At 46.0% G+C, this 23636-nt stretch overlaps 3 protein-coding genes across 6 annotated transcripts; all 3 read left to right on the plus strand.

Moving 5' to 3' along the window:
- Positions 1 to 537: 537 nt before the first annotated feature.
- On the plus strand, positions 538 to 8686 carry drd2l (dopamine receptor D2 like). Of its 4 annotated transcripts, none has more exons than XM_084026381.1 (8): positions 538 to 1475; positions 1556 to 1665; positions 3480 to 3616; positions 5886 to 6097; positions 6575 to 6685; positions 6857 to 7211; positions 7669 to 7780; positions 7864 to 8686. In XM_084026381.1, exons 1-8 carry the CDS (start codon positions 936 to 938, stop codon positions 8222 to 8224), a joined length of 1938 nt encoding a protein of 645 aa, XP_083882507.1. In that variant the 5' UTR covers positions 538 to 935; the 3' UTR covers positions 8225 to 8686. The 4 variants fall into 4 exon arrangements, with proteins under 4 accessions (XP_083882507.1, XP_083882508.1, XP_083882509.1 ...); XM_084026382.1 differs by having other exon boundaries at positions 540 to 1475; positions 6602 to 6685; XM_084026383.1 differs by lacking the exon at positions 7669 to 7780 and having other exon boundaries at positions 543 to 1475; positions 7864 to 8207.
- A 1180-nt stretch (positions 8687 to 9866) lies between these two features.
- Positions 9867 to 16208, plus strand: LOC311024787 (tryptase gamma). Its single transcript, XM_084027367.1, has 10 exons — positions 9867 to 10154; positions 10398 to 10922; positions 12313 to 12405; positions 12519 to 12647; positions 12840 to 13005; positions 13660 to 13838; positions 14370 to 14465; positions 14584 to 14726; positions 15296 to 15451; positions 15856 to 16208. Exons 2-10 carry the CDS (start codon positions 10520 to 10522, stop codon positions 15940 to 15942), a joined length of 1452 nt encoding a protein of 483 aa, XP_083883493.1. The 5' UTR covers positions 9867 to 10154; positions 10398 to 10519; the 3' UTR covers positions 15943 to 16208.
- Positions 16209 to 16432: 224 nt separating this feature from the next.
- ethe1 (ETHE1 persulfide dioxygenase) lies at positions 16433 to 19939 on the plus strand. Its single transcript, XM_084027368.1, has 7 exons — positions 16433 to 16878; positions 17512 to 17656; positions 18038 to 18186; positions 18347 to 18476; positions 18665 to 18754; positions 19154 to 19270; positions 19424 to 19939. The coding sequence occupies exons 1-7, from the start codon at positions 16669 to 16671 to the stop codon at positions 19468 to 19470; spliced, it is 888 nt and encodes a 295-aa protein (XP_083883494.1). The 5' UTR covers positions 16433 to 16668; the 3' UTR covers positions 19471 to 19939.
- Positions 19940 to 23636: the final 3697 nt, after the last annotated feature.

The raw sequence follows: 23636 nt of genomic DNA on the forward strand, positions 1-23636 counted from the left end.
GTGAACAATGTTTGAGAGAAATGGTAATATTGTGTATCTGGAATGAATTTTAGATCTTTAAGTCCATCTCATGAAAAATGGGAGCAAAAACAAAAGTGTTGCGTTTATATTTTTGTTGAGTGTATGTGATATAATATATGTGATATAATACGACCTTGGGACTGACAGGAAAGTTCATACAGGAGAAATGCTAAAATCCGTTTCAACTTCCACGTGGCAGATAAATAAAGTGAGCTTTATGGATGCTATTGTCCGGCCTGGTGGAGCAGAGGGAAAGAGTGAGATAAGAGAGAGGAAGAAGCGGGTTACTAATGTGAGTTTTAAAGCACACATTTCAATAGGAGGGACCGGATCAGGTTCACTGCAGAGTCTGGAGGCAAAGAGATGATCCACAGGAATGTTTGGGAATGGATTTAAAGGATGCAGACACTGTTTTCATACGTGTCCACCATGTCCCACACTTTGACATCTCCCGAGGCCACCATAATTTTGACACGCTTTGAAAGGGTGGGGTGAGGAGGGGACTCACCGCTGGTCCTTCAACTCTACCTCTGTCCACTGGGTTTCAGCACTTCGTCACCGGGCAGAAACGTGTCGTCAGCCTGGAGTTGTGAAGAAAAGATAATCCACTTCTCACCGGTCCAACCTGCCTTCTGCTCTTCTATTGGGTTGTTTTACTCAAACTGAATTAAAGTCAAGTTGAGTCTTCTGGCATGAAATGAACTCCTCAGCCTCTCCAGAGGCAGAGCCGAAGCTGCAAAGTCACTGATGGATGTTATTATTGGTTGAAAACGGTTGGTGCTATAGCTGATGTAAGCATGTTGTTTTCTGCATTTATTGTTAAATAGATGCACAAAATGACCAGGGAATTAAAACAATGATTCAGCAAGAATGGAGTCTTGGGTTTGAGTAGACATGCAGACATCATTCATTGCATGCTGAGTAATAGATGGAAAAAGAGACCCTGTTGCCAATATAACCCTTCCTTTTCTATTCCTCTGCTGTCAAACTCAGCCTGTCTTTATTGGATCTATTATCTCGAGCAGAATGTGGCCCTGAAAGGTCATTCTTCTTCTCCTCTTTGTGCCCTCACGTTTCAGCTTGACCATGTCCACTGGACCACGATCATGACTTCTCTCAACGAGTCAGACGAGACCTCCCCCGCCTCCTTCCCTCTCTCCTCCCTTGAGCACAATTTCTCCCACTTTGTCACCCTTGACCCTTCCTCCTCCCCCGCGTCCTCCTCCTCCTCCAACTGCAGCAGCTCGGCGTCGGACTCCTCGCCGCCGTACAACTTCTACGCGGTGCTGCTAGTGCTGCTGATCTTCTGCGTGGTGTTCGGCAACGTGCTGGTGTGCGTGGCGGTGTCGCGGGAGCGCGCTCTGCAGACCACCACCAACTACCTCATCGTCTCGCTGGCCGTGTCCGACCTGCTGCTGGCCACGCTGGTCATGCCCTGGGGCGTCTACCTGGAGGTGTGTGAAGGAAATGTCCATTTGGGTTAATGGTTAATAAATATACGGCATTGATGTCAAACATGTGTGTTTGGTTGAAGGTGGTGGGAGAGTGGCACTTCAGCCTCATCCACTGTGACATCCTGCTCACGCTGGACGTCATGATGTGCACCGCCAGCATCCTCAACCTCTGTGCCATCAGCATCGACAGGTGGGTTCTTCCTTTTATTTACTGAGCTCATGACACATCCACTCTCCTCATCTTTATTGCATCCCTCTCTCCGGCAACCTCTGAGGAAATTAACCTATTCTCATTTGATTTATTATCTCAGTACACATGAGATTATGGTCTCAATCTCTAATTTAAAGTCTTCTTCAATCCAGCATGGTCATTAGGTAAATTCTGGTTCTAGACTAGACCATAAAGCAGGGGATGCTTTAGGGCTGACTTTGTGATTGACAGGTCGCTACCATTGCAGTGAGTTACTAAGATGACTTTAACACTTAGCTGTACACCTTGAATTTAACTTTATTAGCAGCTTCACACCAGAAGCCACATGGATCCAGAATCCAGTAAGGGTGCCGCTCTGCTGCTGCTGTTCATCAGATCCACCCGTCGCTCCTCCACAGTCCAAATATGGTCACTTCCGTTAACGGCTTGCGCAAATTCCAAGATGCTGAACTCCAGACTTTAAAACTCGGAGTCCACCAACTAATGGGTGACCTCACAATCACCACGTCCACTTCTATACATTCTATGCTCTATGAAGTTGATTGGAAATAATTTAATCTAGAACGAAGACCAAAATGACGGCAGACAATCAATATGCATTACCTTTCCATCCGAGCCGTGGTCTTGATTGGTGCAGGTTGGGCACAATGAAGCCCTCCAAACACTGTAGAGCAGTCGGAGCCCAGACATACTGCAGCTTCCACCGCATCATTACCAACGGCCTTTACGGTCGCCAGTTTGTCCTTCATGGATCAAGGAGACTGCCTGATGATGTGGCGTTCCAGCTGCTGCCCTCTTCATGGGTCTAGCAGGTCGTGACCCGGAGCCCAGCGGGCCGGCCGTCAGCCGTTTGCCCTCATTGCTCTGACACATTGAGGCTGGATAAGTTTAGACTCGTGGGATTTGGTGCAATAACTCAGGATGGAGTCTAATTTCTTTGTCAGAGCGCTCAACACTAAAATCCACACTGCAGTAAAGTTGTCTGGGCTTCAGCCCCTAGACAGCATTTAGTTTTTATTCCAGCATCTGGATCCTCTGTCTGTTCACCACACTTCAGATCCACATAATATCATACAACCAGGGAGAGTCATTATATAATATATAATAATATCATACAACCAGGGAGAGTCATTATATAATAATATCATACAACTAGGGAGAGTTTTACTTTAATTTTTCAAAAATCGAACCTTACAGCAGCAGCAGTGTTGACAGCATGCTAAATACAGTCATTAATAACTTCATTATTATAGCCCTGTTCCGTTTAGGTGAGCCAGGGTCCTGGTATTGTGCATGTTGGCTGACTAGACTGACTAAATAGAACGGGACCATTACACCGGTCTAAACGACCTATAGAGACTACTCACTGTGTCCTGGTCTCACTGTGTCCTGGTCTCACTGAGTCCTGGTCTCACTGTGTCCTGGTCTCACTGAGTCCTGGTCTCACTGAGTCCGGGTTTTGTCTGAAATGTGTATTTGCTTGTGTACTTTGAGGACGAGGTGTCTACTTACACCTTTTTACTTGAGTTTACTTGGAAAATGTGGAAAAGCATTAAAACTGTTGTTTACTCCGTATTGAAAAGAATGTTTGAGTGTGTGAGCAGCATGCTGATGCGTTTTCTGTGTGTGTGTGTGTGTGTGTGTGTGTGTGTGTGTGTGTGTGTGTGTGTGTGTGTGTGTGTGTGTGTGTGTGTGTGTGTGTGTGTGTGTGTCCGTGTGTGTGTGTGTGTGTGTGTCCGTGTGCGTGTGTGTGTGTGTGTGTGTCCGTGTGCGTGTGCGTGTGTGTACTGCAGATACACAGCGGTGGCCATGCCAATGCTCTACAACACCAGATACAGTTCCCGTAGGAGGGTGGGGGTGATGATCGCGGTGGTGTGGTTCCTCTCCTTTGCCATCTCCTGCCCTTTGCTGTTTGGACTCAACAACACTGGTAACATCTGCATGAACCACAACACCGGTAACATCTGCATGAACCACAACACTGGTTACATCTCCATGAACCACAACACTGGTAACATCTGCATGAACCACAACACTGGTAACATCTGCATGAACCACAACACTGGTAACATCTGCATGAACCACAACACCGCTAACATCTGCATGAACCACAACACCGCTAACATCTGCATGAACCACAACACTGGTAACATCTGCATGAACCACAACACTGGTAACATCTGCATGAACCACAACACTGCTAACATCTCCATGAACCACAACACTGGTAACATCTGCATGAACCACAACACTGGTAACATCTGCATGAACCACAACACCAGTAACATCTGCATGAACCACAACACTAACATCTGCATGAACCACAACACTGGTAACATCTGCATGAACCACAACACCGGTAACATCTGCATGAACCACAACACCGGTAACATCTGCATGAACCACAACACTGGTAACATCTGCATGAACCACAACACTAACATCTCCATGAACCACAACACTGGTAACATCTGCATGAACCACAACACCGGTAACATCTGCATGAACCACAACACTGCTAACATCTGCATGAACCACAACACCGCTAACATCTGCATGAACCACAACACTGCTAACATCTGCATGAACCACAACACTGCTAACATCTCCATGAACCACAACACTGCTAACATCTGCATGAACCACAACACTGGTAACATCTCCATGAACCACAACACTGGTAACATCTCCATGAACCACAACACTGGTAACATCTGCATGAACCACAACACTGGTAACATCTGCATGAACCACAACACTAACATCTCCATGAACCACAACACTGGTAACATCTGCATGAACCACAACACTAACATCTCCATGAACCACAACACCGGTAACATCTGCATGAATCACAACACTAACATCTGCACGAACCACAACACCGGTAACATCTCCATGAACCACAACACTGCTAACATCTCCATGAACCACAACACTGCTAACATCTCCATGAACCACAACACTGCTAACATCTGCATGAACCACAACACCCGTAACATCTGCATGAACCACAACACTGGTAACATCTCCTCCACGAACCACAACACTGCTAACATCTGCATGAACAACAACACTGGTAACATCTCCTCCATGAACCACAACACCGCTAACATCTGCATGAACCACAACACTGCTAACATCTGCCCAGCGCAGGTTAAAGCACAAAACGCCTCCTCTTTGAATGACTTTGGAAGTGAAACATCGGGTCCTTCATGCTTGGTTTAGCCTGCAGCTGTTGAGGGACGTTTTCTTAATTTAGCAGTATTCTGCGAAGTGCCTTTTGTTCTCTGAAGTGTAATTTAACTCACTTTACAGCAGCGTACACACTTCGTATGCACACACAGTCTCTGCAGGATCCTGATCCATCTGTCCCTGAATTTGATGATCAATCTTTGATGAGATAGAAAAAGACACCTTAACGTGCGCTCCGTCAGCAGATTTCATACTATCATGTGGATAAGTACAGATTAATAGACCATTCAGCCTTCTTCCTGTGTGTCGGTCTCATCGAGTGCGTGACGTCTGCACCGCCAATAAAAGTGGGAACGCATAATCCTCGAACGGCTTGTTGTGTCACAAAAGGAGCAGTGAAGATGCTGGGCTTCCGACCTGCGCATTAATGAAGGCGGCTGCCCCCTCTGAACTCAAATCAAGCCACTTGAGAATAAATGGAAAACAAGAAGTCGTGTGAGAGTGGAGAGCCTCAGTCGTGGGTCTCGATAATATGAAAATAACCTTTCAGTTGTTAATAGAAAACAATCTCTGGTCCATTTAGTCCCTTTTCTGGAGCTTTAGAACATATCACGTGGTCAACAACCATCCGCTGATGAAGACCACGTAGTAGAAAAGCTCCTTCGTGGACCTTGTGCTGAGATCATTTTATCAACTGCAGTTTTCAGTGTCATGAATGAACTTTAAATCTCTGAATTTGATCTTTTTGGGGAAGCAGGGAGGCTGGCCCTGGTGAAAAGTAAAACAATCCACCTCTAAAGCTCACTAATCACATGTTGTAGTTAAATCTCAATCACAAACCAACGAAGCCGCTTCCTCCTATTTCCAGTCTTATTGATCAACTCTGTCTCCATAACAAAGAGAGTGGGATTGATGGTCCTCCTCTAACCAGAATGTCCTATTTCTAAAGAATGGCAGCACCATTGGGTTTTCTCTGAAGGATATTCCTTCTTTGTGTGCATTAGCCAACCGGGAGGGCACCACGTGCAGCTTTGCCGACCCGGCCTTCGTGGTGTACTCGTCCGTGGCCTCCTTCTACGTCCCCTTCATCGTCACGCTGCTGGTGTATGCGCAGATCTGCCTGGTGCTGCGCAAGCGAGGCAGACGCACCGCCCCGCCGCGCAGACACGGCCTGACCACGCACGGCGGCGCCGAGGAAGCTCATCACCACAGGAAGGTAGAGTCGTTATTATTCTTAACACGTTCGTTTCGGAATCACAGGTTTCCTCTTCCAGCCTGCAGACATCGATTGTACCATGAAAAAGCTCAACTTTCATTCTGTTCAGTATCAACTCAGAAGTTGCCAAATCTGCTTTTCATTGAGTGTTGGCTTTTTCCATCATCGTACTTTAAAACCTCGGAGACTCGCCGTCAAACATCTGTTCCAGCTCCTCCTTGAGACCTCAGGATGTTAACACTGAATGAGATGTTCAAACTCCAGACCTGTCTGAGAAATGTTTTTCTGCACAAATTGTCTTTGTAATTACTGAATGGGATGTATTGACTGGTCTTTTAACTGCTGTGTATATCCATCACATACTCCAGCACACACTCCAATCAATGAGTTTTGATCACAGATGTATTGATTTAAAAACGAGACATTTGCCAGCGTATTTTGCTTTTATTTTCGGCACCGGTTGAACTTTTCTTCTAGAATGCGTTTGATTGGCTTCCCTTTCAGAATAAGTGCACCCAGCCGGAGGATGTGAAGTTGTGCACCCTGATCCTGAGGCCCGCCACCGCCGGCCCACAGCGCAAGAAGGTGGTGAGTCTGTCAGCATCACTTCCTGTCTTCCTCAACCAATCTGCTGCCTCTGATGCTCCTGAATCTTAATGTCCCATAATGTGCTCCTTCCTCTGCCTCATTTCATCCTTCTAATCGAGCACCCACACCTCTGTTTGTACCCTCCCCCCCTCCTCCCTCCCTGTCTGCCAGACCCTGGTGAAGGAGGCGGTGGTTCACCCCCTCGAAGCGGAGTCGGGGCAGTTCCTGCCGCAGACCGAGCAAAGCCTGGCTCCTCCCCCTGCTCCCCAAGCCGCCTCCCACCCGGGACGGGCCCGGATCTCCCTGGCCATCTCGGTCGGTCCTGCTCCGATCCATCTCTCCACCGTGACACATTCGTCCCTGATGCCCCGCCCCCCGACCCTCGACGACGGCATGCGGGGCCGCGAGGGGTGGAGGGAGCGCAGCGGAGGGCGGGAGAGATGGGGGGTCACCAAGGAGAGGGTGAGGGGGAGGCTGTCGCAGCAGAAGGAGCGCAAGGCCACCAAGATGCTCGCCATTGTGCTCGGTGAGCGGAGTGTGTGTGTGTGTGTGTGTGTGCGGCCTCCTGTTGTGTACACAAACATAATTACTATGTAAGCCTATTATACAAGGTATAATTGTAATATTATATTACAGTGTGATATAATCTGGGGGTGTTCCATATAATTCTATGCGTATTGAATAACTGTATTTTGTATTTAACTGTGATTTCTGACCCCTCACCTCACCAACATTCCTTCATTTCAAAGTAGAGCTCAAGCTTAAGTTTCAGTTAAAAAACAAACAAACATGTAATTTGGATATAATGAAACAAATTTAAAAATCTGGTTATAGAATAACTTTCCATACTGTTTTATTCTTTCGTAAAAAAAATAGAAAATCGTTCAAACTTGAAAATAAAATGCCTTTTTCAGGGCATCAAATCTATCATGTAATCATTTTTCTACGTTGGCGTTATTTATGGCTTTCCACTTGGATTGCAGTTTGTTTTCCTGCCTGCCTCGTCTGCTTTGTGATTAATGTGACTTGCTGCCGCAGCGCTGCTATCAGGATTAATGAAGCGCTCTCTATGTTGTTCCAAGCAGTTTCACAGAAGTACGGATGCAGCAGTGGGGGGATATTTAATGAATTATGTGCTATGAACATCCTCTCATCCACTTCCTGTCCCGGTGGTCCAGGTGTGTTCATCATCTGCTGGCTGCCGTTCTTCCTCACCCACGTGCTGAAGGCCCACTGCAGCAGCTGCTGCATCTCGCCCACGCTGTACAGTGCCGTCACCTGGCTGGGATACCTCAACAGCGCCGTCAACCCCGTCATCTACACCACCTTCAACATCGAGTTCCGCAAAGCCTTCATCAAGATCCTGCACTGCTGAGAGTCCTGAGACCAGGCAACTGGCGAGACGAAGAAATGAAAACAAGCCGGACATTGTTTTTTAGAGGGAATGAAAGTGGATGTTTTGGTGTGAGAGTGAGACGTGTGGTTCGAGCTTCATGGGAAATGAAAGATGAACGTTACACAGCGATCACGGCAGACTGAGGGGATGAAAGGATGGACAGATCCTAAACAGACGAGTGAAAGACTAGAACTCAAACAAGGCTGGAGATATTGATGGAAGAGAGACGTGCAGTGTCAGGAGAATTCGCTGATATTTCCACACTGAAAGAAACCGAGACGTGACCGTGTTTACAATACTTGGTGTGCGTCGCTGTTGTGTTTTCTTGTAGTCTTGAACAGAGGAATCGTTGTCTGTGTGTATGTGCTCGTCTTTCTCAGGACTGAACCAGTCCCGTACTAAAGTAGCTTTTTGTTTGTTTTAGTCTCGGATTATTATTCATACTTTTTTTGCAAAACCACTGAAGGAGCATCAAGGCAGAATTATTAATTTGGTGATTGACCATTCGACAGAGTGAAGACAGCTTTCATCTAATTTAATGTGAAATAAATGTACATTTTAGTGTTGTAAATAATAATTTTACTGGTTTAAAAGAGTGATATACAAACCCCAATATGAATGTGTTACTAATAATAAACATTTTCTTTCATTGATTTTATTTTTTAACTTAACCCAAGATGCTCAGTATACGACATGTGTCCATAAAATAACATGAAATAAGAAGAGCTGAGTAGCTTATTAATAATCATAGGATTTTTAAGTGTGTTTATTCACATGCAGAGGAAGTAAAAAGCATCACGTTAGTATTCAGACAGAACTCCTGTTCACACTGAGGATTTGGATGAGACTCTTTTTGTTTGAAGCCTTCCATCAACATGGAGAACGGTCTCGGCCTTTCTCTCTTTTTGTCTCTTCCAGGAGATTATGTGCCGGTTTGGTGTGTGCGTGATTCTTTGTGTTCGTCTGTCCGTCTATGACTAATTTCACATACTGCTGGAGGTACCGGTGTTATATTTCCTGTGCACATTTATTTTTGAAAACGTTTTTTTTTTTTTAATAATACCGTCATTTACTCCCGTTCCTTTTAACCGGCTGGTCGGAGCCGTGAGTGAAGAGCTGCTTGGGTCTGGATTCCTGTTTCCACTGTTGATTATCAGTTGTTCCTCTCTTGACCCCGAGGTAAGACAACTTATGTATACATGTATTACGTATACGTGTCTATCATATGACAAAGTGACTACAACAGAATGTCCCTGCTGCACAATGCTGCCTGACTGAGGTCAACAAGGAGTCTGACACCAATATGGGGAGTGTTTAGCAGCGTGAAAGAAATACAAGCCCAGTGACTTTTCACGGTCCTCAATAAACCCAGAACATTTCACCAAACGGAGAACGATGACATCTCATAGGAGAAGAGTAGATCGTACTTTTCCTGTTGGGGAAATGTTTGCTGTTCGTTTGGACACTAATGTACAATACTCTGGAGGAGAGGAGACTCCCACACTCATACACACAATGGACCCTCTTCAGATTCATAATAGGAGTATGATTACTGGCTACACACTATGAGAAATTCAACTCCTTGACTGTGAATGTGTGTCTGTCCGTGCAGCCATTACATCCACCGCTACAGGAGCAACTCATTGGTGTGGTGTGCATTACCCTCTGTTGTTAAACTCTGACCCAAGCTCACAATTTTCCCCATGCATATTTCATAGACGCCGATGACAGAGTGCACGTATCCGTTACGGCCTGCCGTGCCCCTGGCCAGAGGAGGAAGATTAAGCCGGAGAGGGAAGAAGAGTCGACTGGAAGGGAGACGATGAAGAGGTCGACACAATGAAAGGATTAAGTGGTAACTGAAGAGAGGGAAGAGGCGACAAACTGCATCTGAAGATGACGGCTTCACCGTGACAGAGCACATATCTGTTGGCTTAAAGATGTTCCCGAGCAGGCGTCTAGTCGCGATGCATTTCTTCTCCACTTTGGTCCAAAACGCTGCTTCAGAGACGCACTCGGATGAACAGTCCCAGGCATACAAATGGAGCTGAAAGCTGCACTGCTTTCATCCAGGTGAGAGCACTTGAACACACCACGTCTGGAGTACGCTGACGTGATGATGATAGGTTATTCATGTCGTGCAGTTGTTGGTAATCGATGGAGGACGAACAGCTTTTCGTAATGACTTCTACAAGATGACTTTTTGTGGCCTTATATTGCATTTCCTCATGAGTATTTTCCCTCAAAAACATATGCTTTTGTATGGCTGGAACATTATTCAATGCTTATGACTGGTCTCCTTTGTTTCTTTTGCAGGACTTAACTGAGGTCTCAGGGTTTCCTTCCATCTCCGGGTCCCTCCCCTCATGTCAGCCATGTCTGAAATCCAGCAGATCTGAACACAAACCAACAGCTTTGAGCAGACCTTTAACAGCATTATGGATGTGCAGGTCCAAGCCGGCGGCACTGACACTTCTAACGCAGAGCTGATGGTTGCGTCACTCTATCCGTCCCTTGAGAGCTGGTCATCACCGTCGGTTCAGAGCCCAACCGGTGGTGATGTATTGAGCGTCTCGTCTCTGGTCCCTTCTGCGGTCCTCTCGCTGATGCCTCACTTTAAACTCCCAGCTAGTGGACACGTATACCCAGAGTCTTTCTACAACGTAACACCAGAGCCTCAACTACCGGGACCTTCATCTTCTCCAGATCAGAGATCTTCTCCACTTCCTCGTCGTGACGATCCGCAGGACGTTCAGCAGAGGAAACCGTCCGATGGAGGCCCACTGGAGGAGGGATCAGTCGGTCTCATGCTGCTCCAACGTCTCCCGGATGAAGAGCAAGGTAATGTTGGTCCAATGCTTTCAACCAACACTCTCAAACCACTGCTAATTAAAAACAAACTACACGAAGCCAAAGATTTGGGAACGCCCAAATATCAACTCACATGTTCTGTCAGTGGGAATGAATCCTGTGTATAAATTATTCAACATGAATTAATCCTGCACAGACTCTATCTACTTTTTGTCTTTTTAAGTGATGACATAAAAGGTCATTTAGAGTCTCTAATGAACAGTAACGATTTCATGAAGTTCTTCAAAGGGGTTGGAGACATTTGTGCTTCATTTCCTGTCGAGATCCTGTTGATACCGTGTCCCCTGCTTCACGTCGACATATTACACACTGAATCTCCTGCCGGCGTTTCCCCCTAACAGATAAATCATTAGGATTGTTTCCAATGTGCAGGTTTATTACAGGATATTTCAGCTTCTCCCGTGAAAGCAGCTTTGACCCTTTCCTTCCACAAAATAACAGCCATAAGTGCCCCTCCCGTTCCCCGTTCTACAGTGGTTTCTTATCAACTCTGAGGCAGGATGGATACCCTGGCATTTCTCGGCGTTTCACCAAAACTATAGGAAGCTGTTTGTAGCCTCAGTAATAACACCATAATGTGGCAGAAAGCTATTTTACTGCTGCTCAACCCCACGGCCTCTGACATTATTGATCACGGTGTTGGATTGCTTCACATCTAAGAAAACATAATGGATTATCTACGATGTTTTTATCACCTCCTGAGGTCTGCTCTGTGACATGTACGGATTATCCTCCTCAGGTGCGTTAGCGTTTTAATTAGCGATGCCATGTCAGCCGTGTAGACAGCTTTGCTCTGCCTTATGATATCTAATGATCTCAGCAGATCAGCTCCTGGAAAGGTTGTGGATCGATGGCACACGTCCTGCAATTTGACTTTTTAAAATAAACCTGAATCTGCTCTGTTCATCTCTTCATGGTTTGTAAAGAAATTAAATGATTTCCTCTAATTCTCTCTCATTTGTTTTATGAGATTGTTCCCCCCCAGAGAAAAAGCTTTAAAAAAAATAAGAAAATCTAACACTCTGCAAGATAAGCTGGTAAATATAGTGGAGCGTTGAATAGCTAGGGCACCAGGAGTTGGTGGAGACCAAACACAGAGCTACAAGAAGAATGAATGTTGGACTAATGTTCACCAGGCGACACAAACATGACTCCAGATGAAAGATAATGTTGCCGTGTATCTACTGAATGAATAAATACACAAATGTTCAATTCAAATTCACTTCAATAACATTAACCAATACTTTATTGTCTGTCATCATATCACACAGGCTCACAGACAAACACACACCCGACACATGAAATTGAAATATATATAAGATACTGTATTAAAAGTATTATTTTGCTGAACTGTTCACAGACTCAGTGCCTCGAGTCTGTTCATCTCATCAGCTGCTCCTGATTGTGAGCTTCCTTATCGTCATCAAGCTGCTCATCATCTCTGCTCTCTTAGGTAACTTACCTTCCTCATTCCAGAGATGTTGGATCATTTGTATTCTGTGATTTCATTCTGTTCTATTCTAGTGAATGGAGTGTGTAAAGTCACTGGTTTTCTTGTGAAATCAGTGAAGTTCCTGGTGTTCCCGTCCGAGTGGGAGGAGTCGTCGCCTCTCTGTGGTGTGAAGGGGAACTGCAGTGTCCCAACTCAGCTGCCTCTTGTGTCGAAGAACCAGACAGACTACAACATCACTGCAGGTAACAACGAAGAAGATAGAAGAAATTATATATATTCCTTCTCTGCTTATCTATCTTGGGAAAGTTATTGCACATCCATCAGCTGTGGCTCTACATAACAGTCTGATCATTTCACTGGAATATTACCATAATCATCTCTCGTTTTTCTCCACTTTGCATCCATCTCTTCTTCTTCTTCATCATCTCACCCAGACTGCCCCGTTCTGGTCGGTGACGGTCGTCGTATCGTCGGCGGCACGTTGGCGACCAAGGGCACGTGGGTGTGGCAGGTCAGCATGCACTGGAGAGGGAAGCACGTCTGTGGAGGTGCCGTCATCTCCCCTCGCTGGGTCATCACCGCAGCCCACTGCTTTGTTGAGTAAGAGGTGGACACGGGGAAGGAAAGCAGTAGACACCATGGTGCTCCACCCTGACTGCATGTCCTCAAACAGGGGAGGGCTCATTAGTCCAAGCCCGAGTTAATGTCCCATGTTCTGAGCTAATCAAGTCAAGAGCAGGGAAAGGGAGGGGGGAAATCAACTCCCCTGTGCATTTTGCACATTTTGCACCCAGAACAGTCGAGTTTCTTCAACCCTTGAACATTTAATTTGGGATTTAAGGCAATCAATCCACAAACATTTGGAGCACTACAAACTCTAAGCAGATCATTAAACTATGTAGTGCTCATTGTTGGTACTACACAAAGCAGTTATACAAAGTAATTGCAATCATATTAAGGGATATATATTCAAGGACTATTAGTGTTATTTTGTTCCTGTTAAAAACGTACAATATGTTTAAACATGCAGTCTCTTTGACACTTATTTGTTATCCTATGTAATCAAATAGACATTTAAAGCTAAAATAGTGCTTGCTTGACAAAAATTACGATTACATATAGTTTTTTGGACCCAGCACAAGAGAGATGTGTGTTTTATTCCAATATTACAGCATACAAGGGTGGATTTTAGATATGTCTATGCAAACAGCATCCTAATGACACGTGACTGAGCGTCTGACTGCTGCTCCCCAGGAACAACATGCTGGAGGCGTCCGACTGGCTGGCGGTGGTGGACACGGTCAGCATCGCCGCCGGCTCTCAGGGGACGCGGTACAGAGCGCTGCAGGTCCTCTACCACCCGCTCTACAACAGACACAACAACGACTATGACGTGGGCCTGCTGCGCACCATCACCGACCTGGACGTGAACGGTATGAGGAGGTGGCTCCATCTGTCTGCAGGGCCCGGCAAAAACACATCACAGCCCTGATTACACTTCAACACGGCCGGCTAATTAACCTTTAAATAGAAGAGTCATGATCTAATTACTCTTCACATGTATAGAAACAGCATCGTGTTCAACACTTGGAGGTTTTACTGGAGGCACATATCTTTAGGTGGGGCCTGAACATGAGTGGGTGGGTGGTGTAACATGTGCTTGACTCACAGTATTTGCTGTTAAATTACGCATTTAAAGAAACTACTTTTATACAGATGTGGTCTTTAAATACATTTCACATATTCACCTGGTTAAATACACCTGATGATCTTTATACATACAGTCCAACTGTACTTGTCTCTTTGTATTTCACTTCACAAAGTAGGAAACCATCAATGTACATGCTCGTCAGGAAAGCAAAGGTGAAGAGGAACTTGAAAACCTCACCGCGATCACGCGTCTCATAACCTTTATGCCTTCATATCTTTGCCTATAAATGTGTGATTATGGATGCTGTTTGCAGGTCGGGTGCGGCCGGTCTGTTTACCCGGGCCGAGCGACTCCTTTCCTCCCGGAGCGGCCTGTTGGATCACAGGCTGGGGATATATTCATGAAGGAGGTGTCCCACACTCACCCTCTCTTCATGCTTTGTTGGGTTCTATAATTTATGATCAAATAATTGACCCCTATTATCGCCCTATTAACCACTTTCTTGACTTTTCTTTGTGCTCTGTCAGGCTTCGTGTTGGACGAGCTCAGGCAGGCTCAGGTCAAAGTAATAGCTCAACCTGTCTGCTCCCACCCGAGCGTCTACGGCACGTACCTCACTCCTCGGATGATTTGTGCCGGCGCCATGAACGGAGGAGTGGACTCCTGCCAGGTACACACCCAGCGATATGAAACCTGATTTATGAAGAACATCCTTCACTTAATAATAGCCCAGGTTGAACTTCCATCACTGTCTGGCAGTTGTATTTATAGTGTCAGATCACAGCTAAAGTTATCTCAAGGCACTTTACACATCGAACAGGACTAGAACACGCTTTCACAGTCAATATATCACCAGGAAGCGTTACAGTGCTACAGAAATCTGGACCAGCAGGCTCTTGGTTCCATCTGCATTTGGTGTTGGTAGTAATAGCAATAGTAATAACAGTAATAGTAGAAGTATTAACAGTAGTTGTCCAGTCAGTGACGAGCTGCTCCATCCAGCATAACTAAGGGCTGGTCCGAGGCAAACCTGAGCCAGCCCTAACTATAAGTGTCCTACTCTTATATGTGTGAACGGGGTCTGCCTCCCCAACCAAAACCAGACGAGGAGACTCTAAGAACGACAAGCATTCTGACAGCCTAGTGCTCTGGTAGGATAGTAGGGTTTAACGAGCGCCTCCATTAATTGTTCACAACATGGTGCGTTATGTTAAATCAATGAGTCGGTCCTGTTTTTAGGGGGACAGCGGTGGACCCCTGGTGTGTCAGACAGCCAGCGGGGACTGGAGGCTGGCAGGGGTGGTGAGCTGGGGAGAGGGTTGTGGACGGCGAAATAAACCGGGCGTCTACAGTCGAGTAACCCAGCTGATCCACTGGGTTAGAAGACATATAGAGGTACCGTATGACGTGATGTCCATCGCTGTATGAATGTGTCACCAGTCACGCTCTCACATTTAAATGGGAATTATATTGGCCTGAAAAACAATGATTAACAAGCTGTGCCCAAAAATGTATTGTTTTATTTTTGAACCATGAACTGGATGTGCTGCCAATATCCACAGTTCAGCCCAATCAGACTGTATGGAAGTGGACTTTGTATTGTGATGCCACCCTTTGGTTTGAGGACTAGTGGTTTTGAAGCCTTGAAACTGGGCTGTAACTTTGTATGTCTTGTTGTCTTTTTATTGGCAGAAGGTACACAAATATATTTATATTTAATAGATGTTTCCTTCATGGAAATATATAAAAACATAATGAAGGTTGTTGCTGATGTTTTCACTTTTCTATTGTTGCTGCAGGACAAACCTGGATCGGAGGAGACCACGACAGCCACGATCGACACCACACAAGAACCAAAACGTATAACTAAGACCGATAAAGAATAAAACGGCCTGCATCTGCTTGTTAATCATGAAATAATAATGAAAAAAGAATAAACGTATTATATTATTATGGTATTTCCCTATCAAAGATATTTTTGTCACAATTAATGAACAAATCCAAGGAATCCTTCCCAAAATGGTCCACATATGTCACGTCTTTACTAAGACAATATTGGCTTTGGCCACTAAAACACAGTTTCAGGTTGAAGATACACTAAACAGTCAAGAAAAGAAGCTTCTTTTCTTAATTTTACTTCATACTTTTATACGTACATTCTGAAAGTTAATAAAAATGTTCAACTCTGGTATTGTTGTTGTTGTGTCAGGTGACAACGTCCTTTACTTTTCCCGCTTAGAATGTCAACAGTGTGCGTGCGCATGCATGCGTTTCTGCGCGCTCGTGCACAACAACAGACTGGTAATGAACGACCATGGTGGAGGTTGACCTTCTGCACTGGGCTGGCCCACATGTTTGCTCAGTAACTTTACAGCCGCGGTGAAAGTGGGTCAACACCGCCTCCAGGACGAACCGATAACAGCGCTGGTTTACATATTAGTCTCTGGTTCATCCGAGGACAGAGTTGAGCTTTCAAACGCTCCGAAATGTGAATGTTTCCCGGGAGAAATTTGACACCAACGTCATCTTCCGTAATCTCACGTGATTCCACCGGCTCACGTCCGCAGCCTCTCTGATTACTGAACACTGCAAACTACCCGCAAAGCGCCACGATGTGCTCGGTAGTGAGCCGGGGGAGAGCCGTCCAGCGGGCTCTGGCTCTCCCGCGCCGCCTCGGAGCGAACACCGAGGGCTCGAGTTACTCCGCGGCCGACAGCAGGCGCTTCTGCCCCGGCACAAGTAGCGGCGTCGGCCCGCTGCGAGCTCCGAACAGACCGCTCTGCTCCGGGATGGCGCTGACCGGAGGACCGCTCTTCAGACAGGTAGCCTCACGGACACACGTCGCTTCAGTTCAGCTGTGTGTGTGTGTGTGTGTGTGTGTGTGTGTGTGTGTGTGTGTGTGTGTGTGTGTGTGTGTGTGTGTGTGTGTGCGTGCGCGTGTGTGTGCGCGTGCGTGTGCGTGCGTGTGTGCGCGTCCGGCGTCAGATGAGGAAGTGAGCTAACCCGAGTTAGCTAGCTCACACGTTAGCTTAATGAACGTGTAATTGTTGTGTTTAAAAGGAGTTCCTGGATTCATGTGTTCATTCATTTAATGCTGCTACCTGCTGGGTGGAGGTAACTGTGATGTAATGGTTCTAACGTGGTGTCACTGCTGTGACGTCTACGTTTCCATGGCAACGAGCCCAGACCCCTGTAGGGCCAGTGAAAAAGTCATGTTTTAAACATGAAGCCACAAAAACAGACACATTTTAACAAATGTGTTTTTAGTAATTAATTTATTGTGATGGAAATACAGGTATTACATGTATATTAAGTGATGGGATGTAATTAAGCACATCAACTGTAAGTACAGTGTTGAAGTACATTATTTATGTACGTATTCTGATGAATATCCTCCATTTGACTATATATTCCTGCACTCTCACCTGTTTAATTTCTCTTTTCTTCTGGTTCAGCTGTTTGAGTTGGAGAGCAGCACCTACACCTACCTGCTGGCAGACACAGAGACCAAGGAGGCGGTCCTCATCGATCCTGTACTGGAGACTGTTGACAGGGACCTGAAGCTCATACATGAACTGGGGCTCAATCTGAAAGTGGCAGGTATCTTAACGTTGGTTGGGCTAAGTGATATGGTATTATTCCATCTTTATCATCGTCCAATAGAACGGCGGAGTCACGCCTCGTCCTGTGTGACCCATGGGACTTTATTCTGGAGAGAATATGTGAGGAATAATTTGATTAATTACCCTACAGGTTATTCAAGCATAGTTTGGCCAAGGTCCTAAGGCTGGGCAATAAGTCTGGAATACATTTCTACAGTATTAATAATATATTTCTTGCTATACGTAATACATTATTGAAAATGAATGCACGATTCCATATAAAATAATGACATGGATGTTCACAAAACTATTCCCCCAACGTTTCTACTCGATAGGACTGATTCCAAACCCTGAAACATACTATGTTCTATTCTGACAGTCAACACCCACTGCCATGCAGACCACATCACAGGCACGGGGCTGATGAAGAAAAGACTGGCTGGGCTGAAGAGTGCCATCTCCAGGCTGAGCGGAGCCTCTGCAGACATCTTGCTATCAGAGGGAGACAAGATCGCCTTTGGAAAACACGTAAGAGGACATCATCACTCAGTTCATTGCATACAATCGATCCATAAAAGCATGATTTAAAAAAAATCGTGTTTGTATCAATAGTAAGTTAATAGTGGAGTATGAATTGAGATGTAATTTTTCCATGCGTGGAGTTGAAGTGTGTCTCTTCACCCTGCAGTATCTGGCAGTGAGGGAGACACCGGGACACACTGATGGATGTGTTGCGCTGGTGTCCGACGATGAGAGCATGGCTTTTACTGGAGACGCTCTGCTCATCAGAGGCTGTGGCCGGACGGACTTCCAGCAGGGTCAGCATACACTTTTACTTTGTCCCATGATCTCACACTATATCAAATCAGTTGTTTTTGAACACACTGGCCTAAAGAGACAGCATTTTTTGTAACGCTGCTAGAGGAACACAAGAGGGCAGTAATGTGTCTGTTTTCTTTTGTGCAACTGTTTTTAATCTTTGGAAAATGTTGTCTCTCTAATTCAGGCTGCGCTGAGAAGCTCTACGCGTCCGTCCATCAGAAGATCTTTACTCTGCCCGACCGCTGCCTCGTCTACCCGGCACACGACTACTTAGGTTGGTTGAATGAACACACACCTCGATGTTTGTCACATCCTATGAAGTGATTTTAAGCACCAGCAGATTGTTAAAAAGCCATTTCCAGTATATTCCAGCATGTGTTCCTAGAAACACAAGTGTGTGTGCAAGCTGTTCAGACATGCCTCTCATAATGAAAGCAGTATGGTGTAATGGTGCATAGAAGTCCTGTATTTTAAAATCTTACTTCAGTACAAAAGTATGTAGTATGTAGAATGGCCATGTTAATAGTAATGTCATTTGATTAAAAGTATTGATGCAGCTGTTAAAGGAGAGGGTACCTCTAACTACTCTATGTAGTGCTAAGTTGTGTGATAATATATCAGAATTGATTAGTTGATTTATATTTTGTATTAACTAAAAGTCTCTGTGTATCAGGTCAGACGGTGTCGACGGTCGGTGAGGAGCGTAAGTTCAACCCACGCTTGACCAAGAGCCTGGAAGAGTTTGTGAACATCATGAAGAACCTGAATCTCCCCAAGCCGAAGAAATTAGGTACCAAAAAACAATGTTTCCACCCATGCTCTGTTTGGAAACATAACTGTAAGCCTTGTTGTAACGCCTCAGTGCACAGACTCAGAAATAATTGAAATATCTTCCTTGTGACGCACTTCCATTCCTGAGAACTGTTCTCTTCTTACTTTGCAGATATTGCAGTGCCTGCTAATCTGGTTTGTGGAGTTCACCAAGTCTGAATGTCCGGCTCAAGGGAGGATTTCTTTCTTTTTCTTTTATTTGACAGTGGGGGGAGAGCGAGAGTATGACATCAGTGCATATGGCATCTGCTGAAAGCATTCGGCTCCTGAGGAAATCAAATAATCAAATCAACTACATATAGAATATGAATAATCTCTGTCAGCCAAGTATGTGTAGACATAGAAGGCATTTGACTGTTTTTTTAACTTAACAAAGTGATTAACATTTCCGTGTTTGTCCACCATAAAGTGCTTTACTGTGCACATTTATGTAAATATAAAGATGTATATTTGAATGTCGCCCTGTGAAGCTTACTGACGTCATTGTGATAATGCTTCATATAAAAATGCAATCGCTTTCTATTTTTAACTATTAGAAAAGAGTGCTAAAGATCTGTACATGAGGGGAAATCACTAGTGATATATATGAATATATATTTTGATTGAATTAAAATGTGACTTACTCTAACAGCTCAGCTGTGTTATTATGAATCAGGGAGGAAATTCACCAGGAGGAAAAGCTCAGACAGGAATGTTCCATTGAAGGTTTGGTTTAGTATTCATGAGTGCTTAACTGGGACAATTGAGTCCTTCCACATGGCCTTTCCAGCGACTCCGGACTCCTTTAGGCAAGGCCTCCACATTTACACCACTCAAACCGGAGCCAGCCACAATTCTCTCTTTGCATAGCAGGAAGACGAAAACTACACGATTTGCATCCAGGATCTCCGAGGGCCGAGTTTCCACTGACAACGCGTCATTGCCATGCGATTGTGCTCTGGTCTGACCCTTTTTAGATGTTTGAAGGACAGGAGTGTCTCCTGAAATGTGTATCATTATCTCACTAAGATATGGAGCATCCACGCCAAGCCTCGAGGTTTCCAGATGTTGCTCTCAGCGTGTTTTCACAGCTCATCATCCAGTAAGTCAGGTTTGCTTGGGAGTGTCGCCCACATGCCTCTGCCAGAGAAACGTGAAACACGTGGTGGTGTTGGACTGATCACAATCTTTTAAGGGGGAAGCATCAAAATGTTTCTATTGTGCTGTGAATCTCAATAGTACCAGGATTTAAAGGAGCATTCCACTGGTTGTACACGGTTACGTGTACTTGTCTTTGGGGAATACCACAGTTAGAACGAGGGGTTTGGATGAAGTTAGGATGTGGTGTTCACCACCCACAGAGGTCTCAGAAGTGGACATAGTCATGCTGACGTCTCCCATTGGTTTGTGGACTACGGTTTTGAAGCCTTCAAGTTAATTTTTTCAACCAGTGAAGGAAGTGACCATATATGGACTGTGGAGGAGCGACGGGTGGATCTGACAAACAAGCAGCAGAGCGGCACCACGAGCAGAACCTTACTGGATCTGGATCCGTCTGGCTTCTGGTGTGAAGCTGTTAGCAAAGTTAGATTCTATGATTCAAGGTCCTCTTTACAGGTAAGTGCTAAAGTCATCTTAGTAGCTAACTGCATTGGTAGCGACCTGTCAATCACAAGGTAGCCCCGCCCCGAATCCTCCCCTGCTTTATGGTCTGTTTGAGTCTAAAAGGACCATAATTGACTAAATGAACATCATGCTGGATTGAAGACTAGACATTCGAGATTGAGACCACAATCTTGTAATAAATCAAGTGAAAGTAGGGTCATTTTCTCATAGACTTCCATGCGATCACTTATTTTTAAAAGCAGAGGAGTCGCCCCCTGATGGCCAGCAGACAGAATGCAAGTGTAAGACACTTCCCTATTAGCTTGACTTTTCAGTGTTGAGTCCCCTCACTTGAATGGAAGAACAGAAGAAAATGACATGCATGAGTTGTTTGCTGGAGGTCACTGATGCTGACATTAAGGAGCAGATGTGTCAGCCATGATGTGACCAATCAGCATCACTTTGTAAGTGTGATGAAAAACCTCCCATTAACACTAGCTTGTTATCAGATTGATAGTCAGAGATGAGCAGCCTGCTGTATTTATCCACTTCCTTTCAGCTACACGAGGTTATTGTTATTTGGGTCATTAGATGGATCTCTGCCTGCAAGCTTTGAAACAACTCAAAAGATGCAACTTTGTTAGGAATAAAAGACGAAGGCTTGTTTAAGAATGAAAGAAAGTCAGTGGGTGTTGCCTGGTCACATGCAAGTTAAAACCACACACACACACACACACACACACACCCCACCCCATCTACCAGCTGCCTGTCAGCACTTGAGACAAACAACATGATTTCGATATCCTCTGCCTCACCTAGTGCTGTTTGTGTGTGTGTGTGTGTCTGTGTGTGTCTGTGTCTGTGTGTGTGTGTGTGTGTGTCTGTCTGTGTGTGACCGTCGTCGCCATCAAACTGAAGATATGTTGCTTTCCACATAAAACGCTCCTTTTCTCTCGATCCTGTTGTTTTGTTTTTTTTTGCTGTCGGGGAATCAAAAGCTGCCAGCTGTCCTTTCACCCAGTCTGCGTCGCCCATCTGCCGGCCTTCTTTCAGGCTCTCCCTCGGCCTACTCACACCGCCACCATCCTGAACCTGCCGGTCCTCTTTCAGGCTCTCCTTGGCCTACTCACACCGCCGCCATCCTGAACCTGCCGGTCCTCTTTCAGGCTCTCCTTGGCCCACTCACACCGCCGCCATCGTGAACCTGCCGGCCTTCTTTCAGGCTCTCCTTGGCCTACTCACACCGCCGCCATCCTGAACCTGCCGGTCCTCTTTCAGGCTCTCCTTGGCCTACTCACACCGCCGCCATCGTGAACCTGCCGGTCCTCTTTCAGGCTCTCTCTCGGCCCACTCACACCGCCGCCATCGTGAACCTGCCGGTCCTCTTTCAGGCTCTCTCTCGGCCCACTCACACCGCCGCCATCGTGAACCTGCCGGTCCTCTTTCAGGCTCTCCTTGGCCCACTCACACCGCCGCCATCGTGAACCTGCCGGTCCTCTTTCAGGCTCTCCTTGGCCTACTCACACCGCCGCCATCCTGAACCTGCTGGTCCTCTTTCAGGCTCTCCCTCGGCCCACTCACACCGCCGCCATCCTGAACCTGCCGGTCCTCTTTCAGGCTCTCCTTGGCCCACTCACACCGCCGCCATCCTGAACCTGCTGGTCCTCTTTCAGGCTCTCCCTCGGCCCACTCACACCGCCGCCATCCTGAACCTGCCGGTCCTCTTTCAGGCTCTCCCTCGGCACACTCACACCGCCGCCATCGTGAACCTGCCGGTCCTCTTTCAGGCTCTCTCTCGGCCCACTCACACCGCCGCCATCGTGAACCTGCCGGTCCTCTTTCAGGCTCTCCTTGGCCCACTCACACCGCCGCCATCCTGAACCTGCCGGTCCTCTTTCAGGCTCTCCTTGGCCCACTCACACCGCCGCCATCGTGAACCTGCCGGTCCTCTTTCAGGCTCTCCTTGGCCCACTCACATCGCCACCATCCTGAACCTGCTGGTCCTCTTTCAGGCTCTCCCTCGGCCTACTCACACCGCCGCCATCCTGAACCTGCTGCCCATTCTCTCCCTCACACCGTCCACATGTCACCGGAGAGAATCTATTACACTATCAGCTCATTCAGAGGGAGAGCTGTAAAGAGGCCAGTCGGGGTGATAAAACCCTCAAGAGTGAAGAGCGCATTCTCCCCGTGCCACAGGGACCCTAAAGGAAGTCCTCCTATAGGGTCTTTAAGTGGATCTCTGAGTCCAGACGCCACTTTAAAGTGTTTGAATGGCAATGGTATATTTTGAAGATTTACTCACATTTGCTACAGGAGTTCCCGCGGTACTTAGTGGTAGTTTACAGTGACGGAGTAATGCTTCATGGTATTTTAATCCCTGGGATCTGTAGGGACTAACGCTGTTACTCTTATTATGCATCCATACAGGATTTCTAACAGTCACACGGCCTTGATGGTCATGGAATATCTCATCCTATATGTCATTGTGTTTACCACTCTAATATCCTGCAGGGCTTTGTTGAAGTAACATTACAGAACTTTCTAATCCATCAGGGGTTTTCTTTAAGGACTCGGTGAGACTTGAATGTCACAGTATTAGTAAGTGTTGGTCATTCACTCATTTTATTTTCCCGTTTGCACACCGAGAAGAAGCAACGCTTGCATTTTTAGCTTTTTCTAAAGACGAGGTTGTCCTTTTGATTGGACTTCCCCTCACATCGAAGGATAAGTTCATCTTC

Source organism: Eutrigla gurnardus (genome assembly GCF_963514095.1).
Source record: "Eutrigla gurnardus genome assembly, chromosome: 14".
Taxonomy (NCBI): domain Eukaryota; kingdom Metazoa; phylum Chordata; class Actinopteri; order Perciformes; family Triglidae; genus Eutrigla; species Eutrigla gurnardus.